The sequence below is a fragment of the Sus scrofa genome, chromosome 3 (assembly GCF_000003025.6).
Source record: "Sus scrofa isolate TJ Tabasco breed Duroc chromosome 3, Sscrofa11.1, whole genome shotgun sequence".
Classification (NCBI taxonomy): Eukaryota; Metazoa; Chordata; class Mammalia; order Artiodactyla; family Suidae; genus Sus; species Sus scrofa.
The window spans coordinates 15,628,983-15,647,181 of record NC_010445.4 but is presented as its reverse complement, the minus strand read 5'-3'; the positions used below and the strand labels follow the sequence as shown (position 1 = coordinate 15,647,181).

The 18,199-nt window shown below is 43.3% G+C and overlaps 1 protein-coding gene across 6 annotated transcripts in view; it reads left to right on the top strand.

The window, feature by feature from the left end:
* The window catches only part of CALN1 (calneuron 1), a 472,970-nt gene that overhangs the window by 306,729 nt on the left and 148,042 nt on the right, over nt 1-18,199 (top strand). For all 6 annotated transcript variants that reach the window (XM_021086351.1, XM_021086352.1, XM_021086350.1 and 3 more), the window contains one exon: nt 2,688-2,800. In XM_021086351.1, the coding sequence (XP_020942010.1) occupies nt 2,688-2,800 (113 nt within the window). The remainder of the gene's footprint in view (nt 1-2,687; nt 2,801-18,199) is intronic.

Genomic DNA, 18,199 nt, shown 5'->3' with positions numbered 1-18,199 from the left:
GTGACTCTGGCGTAGGCCAGCAGCTACAGTCTTGATTTGATCCCTCGCCTGGGAACTTCCATATGCTTCAGGTGCGGCCCTAAAACAAAAGCCAAAAAAACAAAAAAATGATCCATGCCCTTGGGCTTCGACACCTTGATGAACTGTTGGACCTCACTGTGGGTGACAGATGGTTGGGATCATGCCCACTGCTCAGGGACCAGCCCCAGAGGGAGGACACAGGGAAGGAGAACCGTGGAACTTGGGGCATCATGTAGGCCGGTGTTCCTCAAACAGCTTCCTCCATCTCCTCCTGCCACTCCCAGTCAGGTGCCTTTTAAGACACGTGTTTCCCTAGTTGCCCCAACCCTGTGGCATTGTAATAGCACAGATACACTGTGTATCTGTTTATGTACTGTGGCCCTAGGAGGACCACAGGCCATTATAACATCTCAGATTTTTTTTTTTTTTTTTGGTCCCCTAAGAATCACTTTTCATCTCAGCGAAGGTGACACTTCCTCTCTTGAGAATGCATGTTCCACTCTGAGACTTCTTGGCATCCAGAGCCAGCTGTGACTGGTGGGGGCTGCTTGGGGTGAGCAGTGGGTTCGTGTGTGTGTATCTAACAGGTGTGGCTGTCTGAGGCTGGGAGCCACGTGGTGCTGGCTCAGTGTGAATGCCAGCAAGACTCGGCTACTCTCATCTTCCTCCAGCTTCCAACGTTCCACTTTCACAAATACAGGATGACTTATCTTTGGGCAGAATCTTGGTCTGCAGTTAGGATAATTTTCTTGCTTTGTCTTTTCCTTCAAAGGTGAAGTTATTAGGTGAAAAGGAACCAGCATGATACAGCATCTGGAATACTACTTGCCAAAATCCAGGATGAGCATACGAGGGGTGCTTAGGAGAGCCCATCTCTTCTTCATACTCCTGGCAGCATTGAGCAGTATTCTTTTAGTTGTGTTGACTGATTTGAAAGGCAAGATGGTAACTCATTGTCACCTGAATTAGCCTCCTTCGGAGGACCAGCCAGAGGGAAATTTTAGATCCTTTCTTCTTGTTGAATGAGAAGTCCGTCCATTTCTTTTCAGTAGTCTGTTGACTGCCCCACCCTATTTGGTGGGTCAGTCTTAGGTTTCCCACTGACTTCTCATGCCTCCACTATCCTCTGGGAAGTTTGTCTAAAACTATTCTGGCATCTGTTCCTGGACTGACTTTTCCAAAGTATTGATATCTTGACGGTGGTATCTACTTGGCTTTTGGCAATAGGTTTTCAGTGAAGGTTCTGAAAGGCAGCTGCACTCTGGGAGTGGATCAGTGGATCTGCACTTCAGCAAACTTGTGTGCAGACACCTGGGCTGTCTTCACAGGCTGGGTCCAGGATGTGGTGAACTCATGGTGGAAACATCCTCTTGAGCAGTCCTAAGGGTGCAGAATGGCACACTGATGAGTCACTGAGTCTCAGACAAAGCGAAGGTCTGCTTTTGCCCATGGTGGCTCAAGGTCACCTTTTGGTCAGTGTCAGCTCTAGCATAAAAGATTTCAATGTATGCTGACCTGAGCAAAGAGAAAAAACAGCAAGAGACATCATTCATTCTATAAGTGGATCTTAGGTACCCACCATGCCGTTGAATATAAAGAAGTTTCAAACTGGGTCACTGACCTTGCAGAGCTCACAGTTCGGGTGGGAGACAGGTGTGTAAATTCGTGGCTGAGATAAAGGGTGACAAGTTCTAAAATAGATGGGCATGAAATGAATAGGAGAGACAGAAAAAAGTTTGCCAACTCTATCTAGTGAGATGAGGAAGATTCAAGAAGGAAACAATAAGAGAACATCCGATTTAAGCTTCATCTTAGAGGATGTGTTGGTGTTTACCAGATAGACAAATGGGAAAGGCATCCTGGATGGAGGGAAGGGCATGGGCAGAGGCGTGGAGCTCTGGAGCACAGGGCATTTTGTGCAGAAGTGGGGAGCCAGAGGTGTGGAAAGGAACAATGGGACTTGAATACTATCCTGAGGTGATTTCCTTATTTTTGGTCAAAGACACCATTAAAGTTGATAAAGCACGATCAGATATTTTTGGGGGAGAGTAAATGCAACAGTATGGAAGAGAGTATGGAGGTGAAAATGTGAAGGTAAGAGCCATTTTGCTAGTACATTATACACTGTATTACATTTTACTGGTAACATTGTATTTATAATGAGGAATATTCATTCTTGGAAGGGTTTTCCCACCAAGGTCTTTTTGGAAAGGAACTATCAATTGCATTAGCAAAGAAGGTATAGCAGCCACAGGTATTTAAGAAGTGAAGTCGGTAAGACTGAATGACTGAATTTATGTGTGCTTGACAAAGGTGAAGGAAGAGAAGGATGAAGCTGTAATTTCTGTCCTGTACAGCTAAGAAATTTAAGGTCCAGGAGGTACAGCAGGTGTGTGATTGTGGCCATTTCAGCAGGAGGTGCTGGTTAGGCATTTAGATAGGAATGCTGACAAGTGATTAGGAATATGTGGTGTTGGAGGTACTATGAGTTGCCAATTTCTTATATATACATTGGTGTTTTGAGAACGTTGCACAGTTTTCAATAATGGTTCTAGCTCTTCATTGATTGAGGTCATGCCAAGGAGAAAAGCATGGAGATGTTTATTTCATTGGGTGCAGGAGGTCAATTTCAATTACTTTCAACTCATATTTATATCTTCTTTCAGGGGATGGCCAGGTGGATTTTGATGAATTCATGACAATTCTTGGCCCCAAACTGGTGTCTTCAGAAGGTCGCGATGGTTTTCTTGGAAACACAATAGACAGCATATTCTGGCAGGTGAGTAAGAATTTTTTGAAAGACTACCTTGACAGTAAACATGCTTCTGGAACTAATGTTTGACTCTGAATTCTTGAGCTTCTGTTCAGCCTGCGAAGATCTCTTCCGGGCTCAGGTGACATACGTTGCTTGAACTGGGAGTCTAAGTTAAGCTCCATGCTAGGTCCTCTGGACAAAGAATCAAAACTATAATCTTTTAATGTTTGGAGGAGTCAACTATATCCCTATTTGTTCACATATAAAAAATAGCTTTACATTTTGGGAAAATGAGATTCCTCCATCTCAGATTCACAAAAATCTTTTTCCTGGGGACACTTAGAAAGGACTTGTTGGTCCTACCTGAGCCCAGTTCTGTTCCTGGCTCTAGGAGATCCTTGCCTGGAGGATGGCATGTTTGCCTTGTATGTTTGCATCTTGTCAGACCTCTTAATAGAACAGAATGGTTTCATCTAAATATGTGTATTTGATGCTTCTCAATTTGCTTCTGTTTCTAGCTTGTAAAAATCTCTTAGAAAGTTCCAGATATCTACTTTTGAATTATTAAGGAGCTATAAATCATTTTTATATTAACGCTTTAATCTGAAAATGTGACCATTATTTTGTGATTATGGAATTGGGGGAATGGCTCATCAATAATTTTTTAAAAATGAGTTAAATAATTCATTAAGTTAAATTGAATTATTGTCTAGACATGTAAAACATCATTCAAACACAGTGTGCTTTCTTTCATTTGTATTTTTTTCCTTAACCAAGGATACTTCTCCAGTCTAGATAAGGACTGCACTTGGCATGTATCTCTCTCCTTATGCTGCTACCCCTCTTGCCTATAACCAACAAGTCCTTACTTAGTAAGAACCTGTTCCTTGCCCCGTAGTCTTAACAGTCACTGTGGGTTTTTCAAAAGACATTGAAGACACAGTCCTGGATTTTTAAGAATTTGGTTGGGGAAACACAGTGAAAAGAGAGAAAACAAAGAAGTGATTAATTGGTGAGATGGCTACTCGATTGTAATCTCCTTGCAGCCGGACTTCCTTGTTGTGGCGCCCTCAGCACCTAGCCCATTGTACTGCATAGACTTGTGGCTGTGACTTTCTGGCTCCTTCTCGCCCAGCTCAGAGTGTGAGGACTAGCAAAGGAGAAAGACCAGCCATCCACTCTTGATAGTCAGCCTCCTTTGCTACCCACCCCCCATCTACCCATTCAGTGACAGTGTGAGAAAACTGTCCTCAGAACATCCAGAGCATCTGGTCCTTCTTGGAAAAAAAAAAAAAAAAGCTTATATTCCCAGCGCCTGAGTGATTTTTCAGGCGTAGAAGAAAGCGCCTGTATGTACACAAGGGGACTTGCATGTGTACATGTGCGTGTGCATCTGGGTACGTGTGCGTTGACTTTGCCGCAGCGGTCGAAGATGATATAGAGGAAGAGCAGCAGAAAGGCAGCTTTCTGCCTCTGGGTCTCCAGGCAGGGGATATTGATGGCAGGAGGTACTGATATTCCAGAAAGGAAAAGACCATCCATTTGAGACACTGGCATGACTTCCTATGAGGGACAAAATCACTTTCCTATGGAAACAGACATGAAGGTACACTTGGAAGGCTGTACTAGTGATCTATTGTGGCATAATAGGTTATACCAAAAGCTAGTGACATAAAGCAGTAACTGTCAACTATCTCATAGTTTCTGCAGGTCAGGAATGTCATAGCAGCTTAGCTGGGTGGCTCTGGCTTTTTAGGATCTTCAAGAGGTTACAGTCAGAATGCTGATGGGGGCTGTGATCATCTGAAGGCTTGACTGGGGCTGGAGGCTGTGCTTTTCCAGGTGGCTCGCTCATGTGGCCAGCAAGGTGATGCTGGCTGTTGGCCGGAGGCCTCAGGTCCTTGCCACATGGACCTCTCTATGGTGCTGCTTGAGTGTCCTCATGACATGGCAGCTGGCTTCCAGAAAAACAAATGATCCAAGAGAGTCCCAAGCAGAGGCTGTGATGTCTTTTATGACCGGGCCCTGGAAGTCACGCTCCATCATTTCTGCAATGTCCTCTTGGTTATTCAGGCCATCCCCACTGAACGAGGAGAGGACAACCTCCTGGTGAATACCTGGAGGCAGAGGTCATGGGGGGTGACCTTGGAGACGGGCTGCCATACAGGGGGATGAGTCTGTCCCTGGGCTTCAACTTGTGACCCGGCATTGCTGCCACAGCCTTTCATTTTCTGCAGGCTTTGATTGCTTCCTACCGTGGAGGAAAGCTGTGACCAGGGTGGTTCTCTGTGTTCTGAGAAGTGATTTCCCCCCAGGCCCTAGGCTCATCTTGCTAACTCAGTCTGTTTTCCAGTGCTCGCGCCTCACTGGCATGCTAGCCTGGCGTGCCAAGGGTGGAATCAAATCAAGCGGGATTCTGCAAAAACAGCTATTTATCAGCTGATGCTCATCCCCAAAGTCACAAGCCCCCGGCTCTTGGCAGAAAATCTGTATCAGCCTGTGAAGATCTCTTCCGGGCTCAGGTGACGTGTCAGTGAAGGTGGGGGGTGCAATTGGCTACAAACACAGCCTCCTTCCCAAGGAGGCTGGTCTGGGGGCCACGCCCCAGACTCTCCATCCTCCCAGGGGTACTCCTCCCTCTGAGAGTGAGGCTTACAGATTTCCTGGCAGCCAGTTCAGAACCTCTCTCGTATGTAGCAAGTAATAATGGGGGCGAAATTCTTATTGTCTTCGTACCCCTCATTCATCAAAGTCCTGTGCATTTGCTGTTACTGCAGGGATATATTTGAGCAGGACTTGTGCAATTGTGTTGGAAATCAGCCTTAGGACTTGCTCTATGTTAATGGCAAAGAGGAGGGGAGGGAGGGGCTGAGGGGGCCAGACTCCACGTAGGGGGGGCTTTCACACTCAATGCTTCAGGTCCATTGTGACTGCAGAGAAGTGGGGTCCTCCATGTCACTTTGCCCCGCCAGTCACTCGAACCACATACCATGAGGCCACTTGTGGCCAAGAATGTGCCTTTAAGGCAGCAGATGCTCCTGAATGCCGAAGCACCTGCATCTCAGGTTCACCTGAGTCCCCAGGGCAGAGCCCCTCATCTTTTCTCCCCCTTGACCTCCAGCGCTGTGTGTGAGCTTGCAGACAGCACCACGGCAAAAATAATATTGAGCATCATGGGCCGTCATACAGCTCTGCCGATCTAGCCCAGGGTCCAGGCACACTGCTGTAAAACGCTTGCTCTTCTGGAGAGAGAGGGATGAGTCCTGCCTTAGCTAGGAGAGGGGCCATTGGTATCTTACAATCGGGACTGGTAGGTGTAAGTAAAACACCTCTGCTCCTTGGCTCACATTTTACCTTATTCACAAACTTCATTCATTAAGATCCCACTGATTTTTCTGGTTTAAGAACTGAAACATGAAGATTGAAGTAAACAGGAGTTCCTGTCATGGCCCAGCAGGTTAAGAACCCGACATAGTGTCTGTGAGGATGCAGGTTCTATCCCTGGCCTCGCTCAGTGAGTTAAGGATCCAGCATCGTCGTAAGTTGAGGCGTAGATCCCAGATGCAGCTTGGATCCGGTATTGATGTGGCTGTGGCGTGGGCTGGCAGCTGCAGCTCCTATTTGAACCCTTGCCTAGGAATGTCCATATGCCATGGGTGCAGCCCTAAAAAGAAAAAAAAATGAACTGCATGGATCTGTTCATTGGATGGCATTGGATGTGTGGGCATGGGTCTGGGACTGGAGGTGGAGAAGTAAGACACTCACCAGGCTCCCTGGTCTTTGTGCTTCAGGGTAAGCCTTCACTAGTGCATCTACAAGCCGGTCTCGTTATCCTAGCTAGTTTGTCTCTCAACTCTGCGCCACGTCCAAGACACAGTAAGGGATCCTAACATAAATGCTGCTAGGCCACCCATCCCCAGATTGGGTGCAGATCAAGGTCTGCTTGTCACTCTGACTTCGCCACCCACAGGCCCGCTCAGCCTCCTTTCCAGCCGTCCACGCCTCCCCAGCTGGTGGAATAACACACAGCAAATGAAATCAAACACCTGCAGCTGCTCCCCAGGAGCCTCTCCAGGCTTGGCTTCTGTCCCTCCATCATTCCCACATTCTTACTCTGGCCTCATGTCTGCTCTGGTTTCCATTTCTGCTTTGGTCCTAGACTCTTTTTTTTTTTTTTCCCCCTTTCTTTTTTTCATTTGCTTTTTAGGGCAGGGCCCCACCCGAGGTATATGGAGGCTCCCAGGTTAGGGGTCAAATTGGAGCTACAGTGGCTGGCCTACGCCACAGGTATAGCAACACGGGATCCTTAACCCGCGGAGCAAGGCCGGGGATAGAACATGTGTCCTTATGAATGCTAGTCAGATTCGTTATGGGACCTCCTGGGCCTAGACTCTTGATCTCTGTTCCCTGCTCTGATCAAGAGGCCAATCTTCCCAGTCGCAGGTCCCAGGCGTTTGCTTAGGACATTTTATGTGCCCGTCCCAGGGCCAGGGCTGAGATGGCCAGGGAGCAGGTTTAAAATTCTCGATGCAAGGGCCGTGGAGAGTACCTGCCAGACCATGTTCACCACACAGGAAAGAAGCACTGCACAAAGCCACAGGCCCAGTATGATCCCAAATCTGTCATGCGTAAGAGAACTGGGAAGAAATATATCAAAACGTAGACAGGGATGTTTCATATGTGATAAGATGATGCGTGATCATATCTTTCTGCATTTTTCAAAAGCTCAACCACAGGCACGCATTACTTTTATAATTGGGAAAGGACAATTAAAGGAAAGAAAACAGAGTCCCAGCTAGTGAGTTATCTATTAAAGAGCTACAATTTTTTTCATCTCTAAAACGGTAGATTACCAGTCCCTTGAGGTGGACGGTTGAAAACTTGCAAGGAAAACAAGTGAAACAGAAGAAGTTCTATTCATTCCTACGAGGTATTGGGTCCAGGGGGCCAAGACCTAGAAAATTCCAGGACTTTGACGTCTGTCCTTTTAAGGATAACTTGCATCCCAGCAGGCAGCGCCTCTTCTCACATCCAATCTGGCACCAACAGGATTGTTCTCCCCCCAATATTTTGTCAATGTGCCACTCTATCAGCGTCTCAGATCCCAAGCTGCTGTTCTGAATCATCTAGCGGAATCTAAATAGCTCTCAGCAGCCGTGCCCGTCACAAGGCCCATAGATTGACAGCGAGCATTTGAATCCCCAAAGCGATGTTACTGTCTGTGAAATAGGGAGCTTGGAAAGCATGAGGGTCAGGAGCGGGTCTCAAAGTGGGGTCCCTGAACCCGGAGCATCAGCATCACCTCAGACTCGTGTCTGGACCCCACCCCCGAAACACTGAATCAGAAACTCCAGGGAGGGGCCGGCATCTGGGTTTCAGTCCAGGGGGCTCTGATGCTCACTCAAGTCTGAGAGCCGCTAAGATTTCCATGATGCTGGCATGCGGGGCGGGCATCTGGTCAGGCTTACCGGTCTGACTCCAGCTTCGGTATCTTGGGTTTTCTTTCGTTTATCATGTTCATAAGTGCAATGGATCTTTATATAACAGTATAAGGTTTAACTGTTTTTAAAAGATGGAGAAGGTACATGTCAATATATAACTAATTGACTAAGTAGGAAATGCCTTTCTTAAGCATTAAAGCAGTGCAAGACATAAATAAAAACTAGGAACTTAAAACGGTTAAGTTGAAAGAATATTTCAAAAAGTAATAGGAAAAATATGGCAATGGATACACTAAAGTGTATGTGAAGGGCATTTCTAAAACAACATGAGGAGTTCCTGTCGTGGCTCAAGTGGTTAACGAATCTGACTAGGATCCATGAGGATGCAGGTTTGATCCCAGGCTTTGCTCAGTGGGTTAAGGATCCAGTGTTGCTGTGAGCTGTGGTGTAGGTCACAGATGCTGTTTGGATCCCTCGTTGCTGTGGCTATGGTGTAGGCTGGCAGCTGTAGCTCTGATTCGATCCCTAGCCTGGGAACTTCCATATGCCTCGGGTGCGGCCCTAAAAAGCAAAAAAAACCAAAAAACAAAAACAAACCAAAAACAAAACACCAATATGAAAACCTCCAGATATGACAACAGATAAATGGGATAAGGAATAACACACAACTGATAGATACTTTCAGCAAACATTTTAAACCTGTTTGACCTCAGTAGAAATCTAAGAAATGTAAACTGAAAGAGTAATTCGCTAACAGTTTTCACCTATCAGATTGGAAAAGAACAAAACATAGGATAATACTCAGTGCTCTCAAGAGTGAGGAAAAAATGGGCAAACTCATATACTACTAGTAGAAATGTAAATTGTAAAACTTTTCTGAAAACTGTTTGGTTGACACTTAGCCATGACTGTTCCAACGTTAAACCCTATAATTAAAAATAATTCCAACATTAAAGACTCTGTCCTGTGAAATTAATCAGAATGTAGAAAAGTCCACTTACAAAGATGGAATAGTGTATACTTATTTAAAATAATATCTTCACTTTACCGTCTAGAGATTTAATTTACAGTACTCTTACGTTGCTGTTCTAATCTATTATACATCCATATATACTTGTACCGAGACAAAAACTGGGGACCATGTAATAATTCTGACAATATTAATTATTATGCATTTCCTACTTAGAATGTAACATTTCTTTTTTTTTTTTTTGTCTTTGTGCCTTTTCTAGGGCCGCTCCCGCGGCATATGGAGGTTCCCAGGCTAGGGGTCTAATCGGAGCTGTAGCCACCGGCCTACACCACAGCCACAGCAATGTGGGATCCGAGCTGAGTCTGCGACCTACACCACAGCTCACGGCAACGCCGGATCCTTAACGCACTGAGCGAGGCCAGGGATCGAACCGCAACCTCATGGTTCCTAATCGGATTCTTTAACCACTGAGCCACAACAGGAACTCCCAGAATGTAACATTTCTTTATCCAAAATGGAGTTTCCGAAGTTTCTGCAACGAGGATCTATTCTGGTATTACGCAGGGAAGTTCACAGAATCTCCAATTAACAAATTCGCGTTGTGAAATAACTGTTTTCAGTGGCAAGAAAAGCGATTGGCGTTTTCTCATACACATGCCCATTGTTATGGTAAGTAAAGCACACACATTTTATGAGAGGAGAAAAGCATAAAATCAGAATGGAAGCCACCAGCCGCCAAGAGGAAAGCCGCCTATGCCAGGCCTGTGAGGGGCAGCCTTCACCCAAAGCTGCTGCGTGGCCCCCTTGCTTCAGAAGCCACAGGAGGCTCTGGGCCAGCTGCAGCCCCCAAACCATCTCGCTCACCTCAGAGCCCCCTTAGCTCCTGGCAGGCTGAAAACTCACACCAGAGAATGTCTGAATTGATTTCACAACCAGAGGGGGGAAAAAAAACCCTGAAGGTAATTTTAAGTATCTCTTCTAAATAAATGCCGGATGGGTTCTTGAGTCTGTCGCTGGGCTGGGCTCACAAATTTCCTCAGCTGAAAAAGAAGAGAAAGGCACTGTGCATGTCATCAGGAAAGTCCTAGGACCAGTAACTTAATTCTTAGGTCCAGTGGAATCTTATCAAGTTTTATTTTATTATTATTATTATTTTGCTCTTTAGGGCCTCACCCACCGCATATGGAGGTTCCCAAGCTAGGGGTCCAACCAGAGCTACAGCTGCTGTCCTGCACCACAGCCACAGCAACACCGGATCCGAGCCGCATCTGCGACCTACACCACAGCTTATGGCAACGCCAGATCCTTAACCCACTGAGCAAGGCCAGGGATCGAACCTGCAACCTCATGGTTCCTAGTCGGATTTGTTTCCACTGCACCACGACGGGAACTCCCTCATCAAGTTTTAAAGTTACTTTCTTTTATTCTATCTACTTACCCTTAAGGATCTAACACACAGGGTTTGTATGTCATATGTATACACTGTAGACCCTGAGAAAGGTTTAGAATCTTCATTCAACATTACCTAAACGAGGACCGGTTCTGTCAAGGGTAGAATCTTGCATTCAAGTTTGGAAGGAGCAGAGAAAGGTTCAAGCCAGGTGTGAAAGCTGGTGGAGCCCTCTCGGGGTCAGGCAGATGAAGCCTCTAAAACCCACAACAAGTGGTACCCAAAGAGAGCCTTCTGAAGGGGACATGGGCGTCCCGTGCTTCAGGGGTGGAGACACTTCTCTTTGAACCATTTTATTGACTTAGGATTGATGTGTACAAAGCTGTACGTATTTTTTAACGTATGCAACCGAAAGAGTTTGGGGATAAGATTGCGCCCATGAACACATCACCACTGTCAAGGCCAAAAACATATCCATTTCCTCTGGAAGACTCCTCTCACCTTATTATTATTATTGCTGTTGTTATTATTTGTATGTGTTAAGAACACTTAATAAGATCTAGCCCTCCCCCCCCGCCTCCGAGCAAATTTTAAGTATACAATATTATTAGCTATAGGCACTAGGCTGTATCCATGGATCTCCAGGATTTTTTTTTTTTTGTACTAAAAATTTTATAAAATTAAATTGTAGTGAAGGTTGAACAACTGTGAATATACTTAACATCATTAATCATATATATACTTTAAATGGTTGAAGTGTATCATATGAAAATTATATTTCAATACTTCCATTAAAATTTTAAGTCATGACATGAAAAGACAAATTTCTTATATTTAATGTGTGGGAAGTATGTGAAATGAGGTATAAAACCTGTTAACATTTACATACCCACAAAAATAAGGTAAGACACCAGAGAAAATAATTACATGAGTAAATATTTTTTAAAGTTTTATATTTAAACATATTTCCAAGATAATTAACTGTTTAAAGCTAAAAAAATTAGCAATGTCTTATGAATGTTATACATTGAAGTAAAAGGTATAGTGACGATAGCAAAAGGCCAGAAGAAAAAAAATGGGAGTGTTAATTGTTAAGATTCTTATAATATACATGGTATATTATTATAGCACTTGAAAGAAGACTGTAGTAAGTCAGAGAGGTATACTATTTTTTTTTTGTCTTTTTGTTTTTTTAGGGCTGCACCTGCAGCTTTTGGAGGTTCCCAGGCTAGGGGTCTAATCGGAGCTGTAGCCACTGGCCTAAGCCACAGCCACAGCAAAACCAGATCCAAGCTGCATCTGCGACCTCCACCACAGCTCATGGCAACGCCAGATCCTTAACCCACCGAAAAGGCCAGGAAATGAACCTGCCTTCCAGGATTTTTTTTTGCATAACTGTATTGGCCTGAAAGAAATAGACAGCCAGCTATGTTCTCCAGCAAAGAGGGGTTTATGTGGGATCTGCAGAGAACTGTAATCCTGCTCTGCAACCCTGGTGAGCCATATGCAAACCTTCTCATGGCGAGGGAGGGAGACACTTTTTTAGAGAGGAAAAGGAAGTTGGGAGGGCTGTAGGAAAGAGAGTTCAGGCTTTTCTTACCTGGGAAGTAGTCTTTTGGGGGCACCGCTCTTATTACAGGGCGTGAGAGCTCCCCCTTCTGGTCTCCAGGCTCTACTTCGTTGAGATTTCTGTTTATTCGGGTTTTTTGTTTGTTTTTAGCAACTGAAACCTTGTGTCCTTTGACCATCACCTCTCTGCTTTCCTCTCCTCCCAGCTGCTGGCGACCCCCATACTAGTCTCTGCTTCTATGAGTTTGACTATTTTAGATTCTGCACGTAGGTGGTATCATACAGTATTTGCTAGACACACCTTCCAACCAAGGCTCCAATAATCTTGATGCCTCAAGACTGAGTTTCTGAGATTCACGGATGCAGCCAGGGAAGCAGAGAGTAACTCTTCCATCTGGTCCACAGACCCTGCTTGCCGAGCTCCTGGTCCTCCCTCGGCCAGACACTGAGCTGTAGACGCCGTACCTCCTTGTTGGGGCACCGCTATCTGTGTTTTTCTTTTTTACCAGTAGGATTTTAATTTTTTTCATTGCATCTTTCTAATCACTTCTGCCAATATAGCGTGAAGCCGTGGGGCAGGGGAATTGGGGCTTTAATTTTGCTTCCTTACTGAATTCACTCAGTAGCGAATGAGCAAATCCTCACTGGAGAATTAGATATTTTCTTACTGTTCTCTCTGTCTGTTGTGACGTTGTCCGCAAATTGCAGTGATTTTGTTTCCTCCTTTCTGGCAGTATCTTTCTTAGTTCCATTTGTATTGACTGAAACCTGCTTATTAGTAATACACAAGAAGGGTGAAATGTGGTATTAGGAAATTGACACCTTACCAATCTTTTTTTGTGTGTGTGTGTGAATGTATAATAGCTTTTACCAAATGCCCTTTGATTCTCTAATAATAGAATCACCATGATTATTCTTGTTTTGACTTATTGATTTGATGAAATGATGAATAAATTCCCTAATGTTAAATAATTTTTACATTCCTAGGATATACATTTGTTGTCATGGCAGGTCATTTTTTTTTATTATAGTTTAAATTTGTAGTGTAATTTAAAATTTTGATTTGCCATCAATTTTTATTTTTTTCATCTGTATTCACAAATAAGAGGACCCTGAAGCTCATATGAAACTATATCTGTCATTGTCAGATTTTGAAACTTAGTTATTCTAGCGTGATAAAATTAATTTGTCAACTTTCTTTGCTTTTTTTTTTTTTTTGGTGATCTATAACATATCCCAGAGTATAGAATTTATTTATGACCTTAAATTTGAGCTGGCTAGCTCATAAAACTGCCTTGATCTAGTGGGTTTTCGTTTTGGTTTTTTTTTTTTTTGAGGTATTTATTTGATTATAAGTTTTAATTGTTCATTAATCTATTTCGAAATTTTACGTTACCTTTAGGAAGTTTCCAGTTTCTCAAAATTACCCAATTTATTAACATTTACTTGTACATAGTGCTGCTTAAAATTTTTTTTGCAAGTACTCTTGTACTGTTGTAGCCTCTCTTAGTTGTAATTTTTGGTTTTTATTAATTTTTAATTAATTCATTTTATTATTATTATATATATATATATATATTTTGCTTTTTGTCTTTTCAGGGCCACACCCACAACATATGGAGGTTCCCAGACTAGGGGTCAAATCGAAGCTGTAGCCGCCGGCCTATACCACAGCCACAGCAACACGGGATCCAAGCCATGTCTGCGACCTACACCACAGCTCAGGATCCTTAACCCACTGAGCAAGACCAGGGATTGAGCCTGCCACCTCATGATTCCTAGTCAGATTCGTTTCCGCTGTGCCACGACGGGAACTCCTCATTTTATTAATTTTTAATTAATTTTTATGCCAGAAAATTGCCTATTTCATTGATTGTTTTGGGGAAAAAAAATCTATTCTTCAATGTAATTAACAATTCTTTTTTTCCCCTGTTTCCTATTCTGATATTTTCAACCCTTACCTTCATTTCCTTTTTCCTACTTTCTCTCCTTGTTATTATCTATAACCTTCCGTGTTAAATGATTATTTCATCCAGTTTTTTTTAATTAATGGAAGAAGTTAGATATGTATTTTCCTCTCGATATAGCTTTATCACCATCCTAAGATTTTGATATGTGGTATTTACCATTTACTATGTGGTATAATTATAGTTAATATCTTTCTTCCCTGGGTATTATCTTTGGGATAATATTTATTTAAATATTTGTTATTGGAGTTCCCGTTGTGGCTCAATGGTTAATGAATCCGACTAGGAACCATGAGGTTGCGGGTTCCATCCCTGGCCTCGCTCAGTGGGTTAAGGATCCGGTGTTGCCGTGAGCTGTGGTGTAGGTCGCAGACGAGGCTCGGATCCCATGTTGCTGTGGCTCTGGCGTAGGCAGGTGGCTACAGCTCCGATTCGACCCCCAGCCTGGGAATCTCCATATGCTGCGGGAGTGGCTCTAGAAAAGGCAGAAAGACAAAAAATAAATAAATGAATAAATAAATAAATGTTTGTTATTAATTTCTCATTTTACTGCGTTGTAGTCATAGAACGTCACTTAATCATCCCTTCTTCATACTATTTATTGTGTTCATTTTCTGTGTCTCAGTATGCGTTCAGCTTCTACAAATGAAATACAACTGAATAGCCTGCCTTCCCAGTTTGTAGGAAATAGAACTGTTGATAAATGCCCCCTTTCCACTCATAATTAAAATCTTGAATGTCCTGCTTTATTTTGTATCTACTCCGTCTGTCTTAGATCGATAGTATTAAGGTCTCAGTTCTCTTTCTGTCACTGTGTGTGTGTGTGTGTGTGTGTGTGTGTGTGTGTGTGAGTGTGTGTGAGTGTGTCTGTCTTAGATCGATAGTATTAAGGTCTCAGTTCTCTTTCTGTCACTGTGTGTGTGTGTGTGTGTGTGTGTGTGTGATTGAAGGCCTCTTGTGGGCCAGTGCGGATATAGTGGTGAACAAGAGACCAGTCTCTGGTTCTAATGGAATTTATATTCTGGTATAGAGTGCGCAGGAGAGATTGACTTTGAATCAATAGAATAAGATAGACATTGAGTCAATTGATAATAAATAAGATAAATTCAGATAATATTCAGTTCTATGAAGTTCTGAAAATAGGATAATGTAATCGAGGCCGGTGAGGGTCGCTAGTACACGCCTTTAAATAGAGTGTGAAGAGAAGCTTTCTCTGCGACGTTTGAACTTACTCCTAAATCATGAGGAAGTGCCAGCTGTGCCAGCTCTGGGCGAAGGGCTCACCAAGGAGAGGCAACAGCAAATTCTAAGGCCGGAGGTTGGATGAGCTTGAGGAGAGCTGGGTGGGCAGGGGAAGAGTGGTAGGAGATGAGGTCGGACATGGTCAGCCCTTGTGGGACATGCTGTAGGCCCTGAGCTGGGATGTAAGTTCAGCAGAATGTGACTGAGACCAATCTAACAAGGGTACAAACAGAACAGGAGTAAATGTAAATCCCCCCACCAAAGTCTCCGCTGCCACGCAGCTCTGTTTCACTTAAGTCCTCGTGTCTGACGGGGTGCTCCTCGGGCTCCAGCTTCGTTGCTCTGAACTCCTGGTGTGTTGCCCTATCCCTGTGGCCTGCGTCCACACCTGCAATCCAGCCATCAGAAAGGGGAGAAAGGGAAAGGGGAGCTCGCCTCTGAAAAAGTTACACACATTGCTTCTACTTATTTATGTCCAGTTGGCCAGAAGTTGGTCCCATGGTTAGCCAGAAGTTGGTCCTGTTGCCCCACCCAGCAGCAAGGCATGTTGGGAAATGTAGTCTTTCTTTGGACAGCCATGTTCCCAGATTTTTTTATTTGAGGTTTTTGCTATTAAGAAAGAGTGAATTGACATTTAGGGGAGAACTCTGTCTCAGGTCCCATCGTGACAAGACATTTGGATATGATCTTATTTAGAAGCAGTACTCCTTGGAGTATTTTAAGCAATGAACTGGTATATTTCAATTTACTGCTGTGTGGAAGAAATACAGGGGCAAGAATGGGGATGAGGACTCAGGAAGTTATTTCAAACAGAAGAAAAGAGGAGTTCCCACTGTGGCTCAGTGGTTAGGAAGCCAACTAGTATCTGTGAGGATGTGGGTTCAGTCCCTGGCCTCGAGGCTGGGATCCCCCATTGCTGTAGCTGTGTCGGCAGCTATAGCTCCTTTTGACCCTTAGCCTGGAAACTTCCATATTCTGCAGGTGCTGCCCTAAAAAAAAAAAAAAAAAGAGAGAGAGAGAGAGGCTTGCAATGGGGTGGAAGCAGCAGAGGTAGTGAGAAGGGGACAGGTACAGGAATTATTTTGGAGGCAGAGATATTTATTAAATAAAATTGTGGCCTTATCGTTATGTATTTATTATTGTCGTTTATACGTAAAGTTAGCCTTCTTGACCCATCCACTATTTTTGTTTTGAATGTTCATCTTCTGATATTAATACTAGCTTCAACCTACTTTCTTTTAATTGTTTTCCCTGGGCATATCCTTATCCATCCTTTTTCCTTTAAAATTTTTTACCTCTCTTTATAAAATTGTTCCTCTCTTTATACAAATCGTATGTCAGATTTGTCTTTATGAGCCTATATGAGAGAGTCTGTCTTTTGAGAGAGTGGTTTAATCCACTGGCAATTCTTTTATAACTGGTATTTCTTCACAGCTCAGGCGTCCTATATTATTCTTTTTGTTTTGAATCTATGTTCTTTTGTTTTCTGTCTTTTGCTATACTAATAGTTTTGTATGCTTTATCTTCTAAATTAAATATGAAGATAGCTCTTCTTGTTATATTGCTTTTCTTGATTTTTTTACCTTCATGAAATATGTATTTTAAATTATATTTTCTGAATATTAAAGTCAAAGGAATAAATAATTTCTGACATTTCCTTAAAGAAACATTGGCTTGTATTTATTCTCTCATTTCATTTCCCAATTTCTGTTAATATAATTTGGCATTATCTATTCTGGTTCTGTAACATTTTTATTGAAATGGTTGCAGATTCACGTGCAGGTTTTTTGGTTTTTTTTTTTTTTTTTTTTTTTGCCACACTTACAGTAAGCAGAAGCTATTGGGCCAGAGATGGAACTTGCACCTACTAAGCAGTAACAATGCCAGATCCTTAGCCCACTAAGCCACCAGGGAATTCCTCATGTGTAGTTTTAAAAAGCAATTCAAAAAGATCCCATGAGAGTTCCCTTCGTGGCTCAGTGGTTAATGAACTGGACTAGGATCCATAAGGATGCAGGTTCAATCCCTGGCCTCACTCCTTGGGTTAAGGATCCAGTGTTGCCGTGAGCTGTGGTGTAGGTTGCAAATGTGGCTGAGATCCCGCATTGCTGTGGCTGTGGCAGGGGCCAGCAGCTGTAGCTCCGATTCGACCCCTAGCCTGGGAACTTCCATATGCCGCAAAGTGAGGCCCTAAAAAGCAAAAAATAATAATAATAAGAAGAAGAACGATCCCATGTACACTCCACCCAATTTCTCCAAAGGCAACATTTTGCAAAGTCATAGTACAGTATGATAAATAGGATTTTTTTTTTGGTCCTTTTAGGTCTGCACCCACACTGTATGGAGGTTCTCAGGCTAGGCATCAAATCAGAGCCTTAGCCGCTGGCCTGTGCCACAGCCACAGAAACTTGGGATCCAAGCCGTGTCTATGACCTACACCAGAGCTCACTGCAATGCTGGATCCTTAAGCCACTGATCGAGGCCAGGGATCAAACCCACATCCTTATGGATACTAACTAGTCAGATTCATTTCTGCCAAGCCCCAATGGGGACTCTGTATAGGATTTTGGCCTTGATAAAATTCAGCAATACACTTCAGATTTCCTTCTTTTTACTTGTACTCATGTTTGTGTGTATGCAGGTTTATTACACCAGTTTTTTCATATGTGGAGGGTTTTGTGTATCCACCACCACAATCTGGATAGTGAGCAGTTTCATCACACCCCATATCCCTATCCCCATCCCTCACTGCTGCCTACTGCTGATTTTTTTTCATTTCTAAAAATTTGTCCTTTAAAAATATTTTTTATAAGTAGAATCAAGCAGTATGTAACTTTTTGG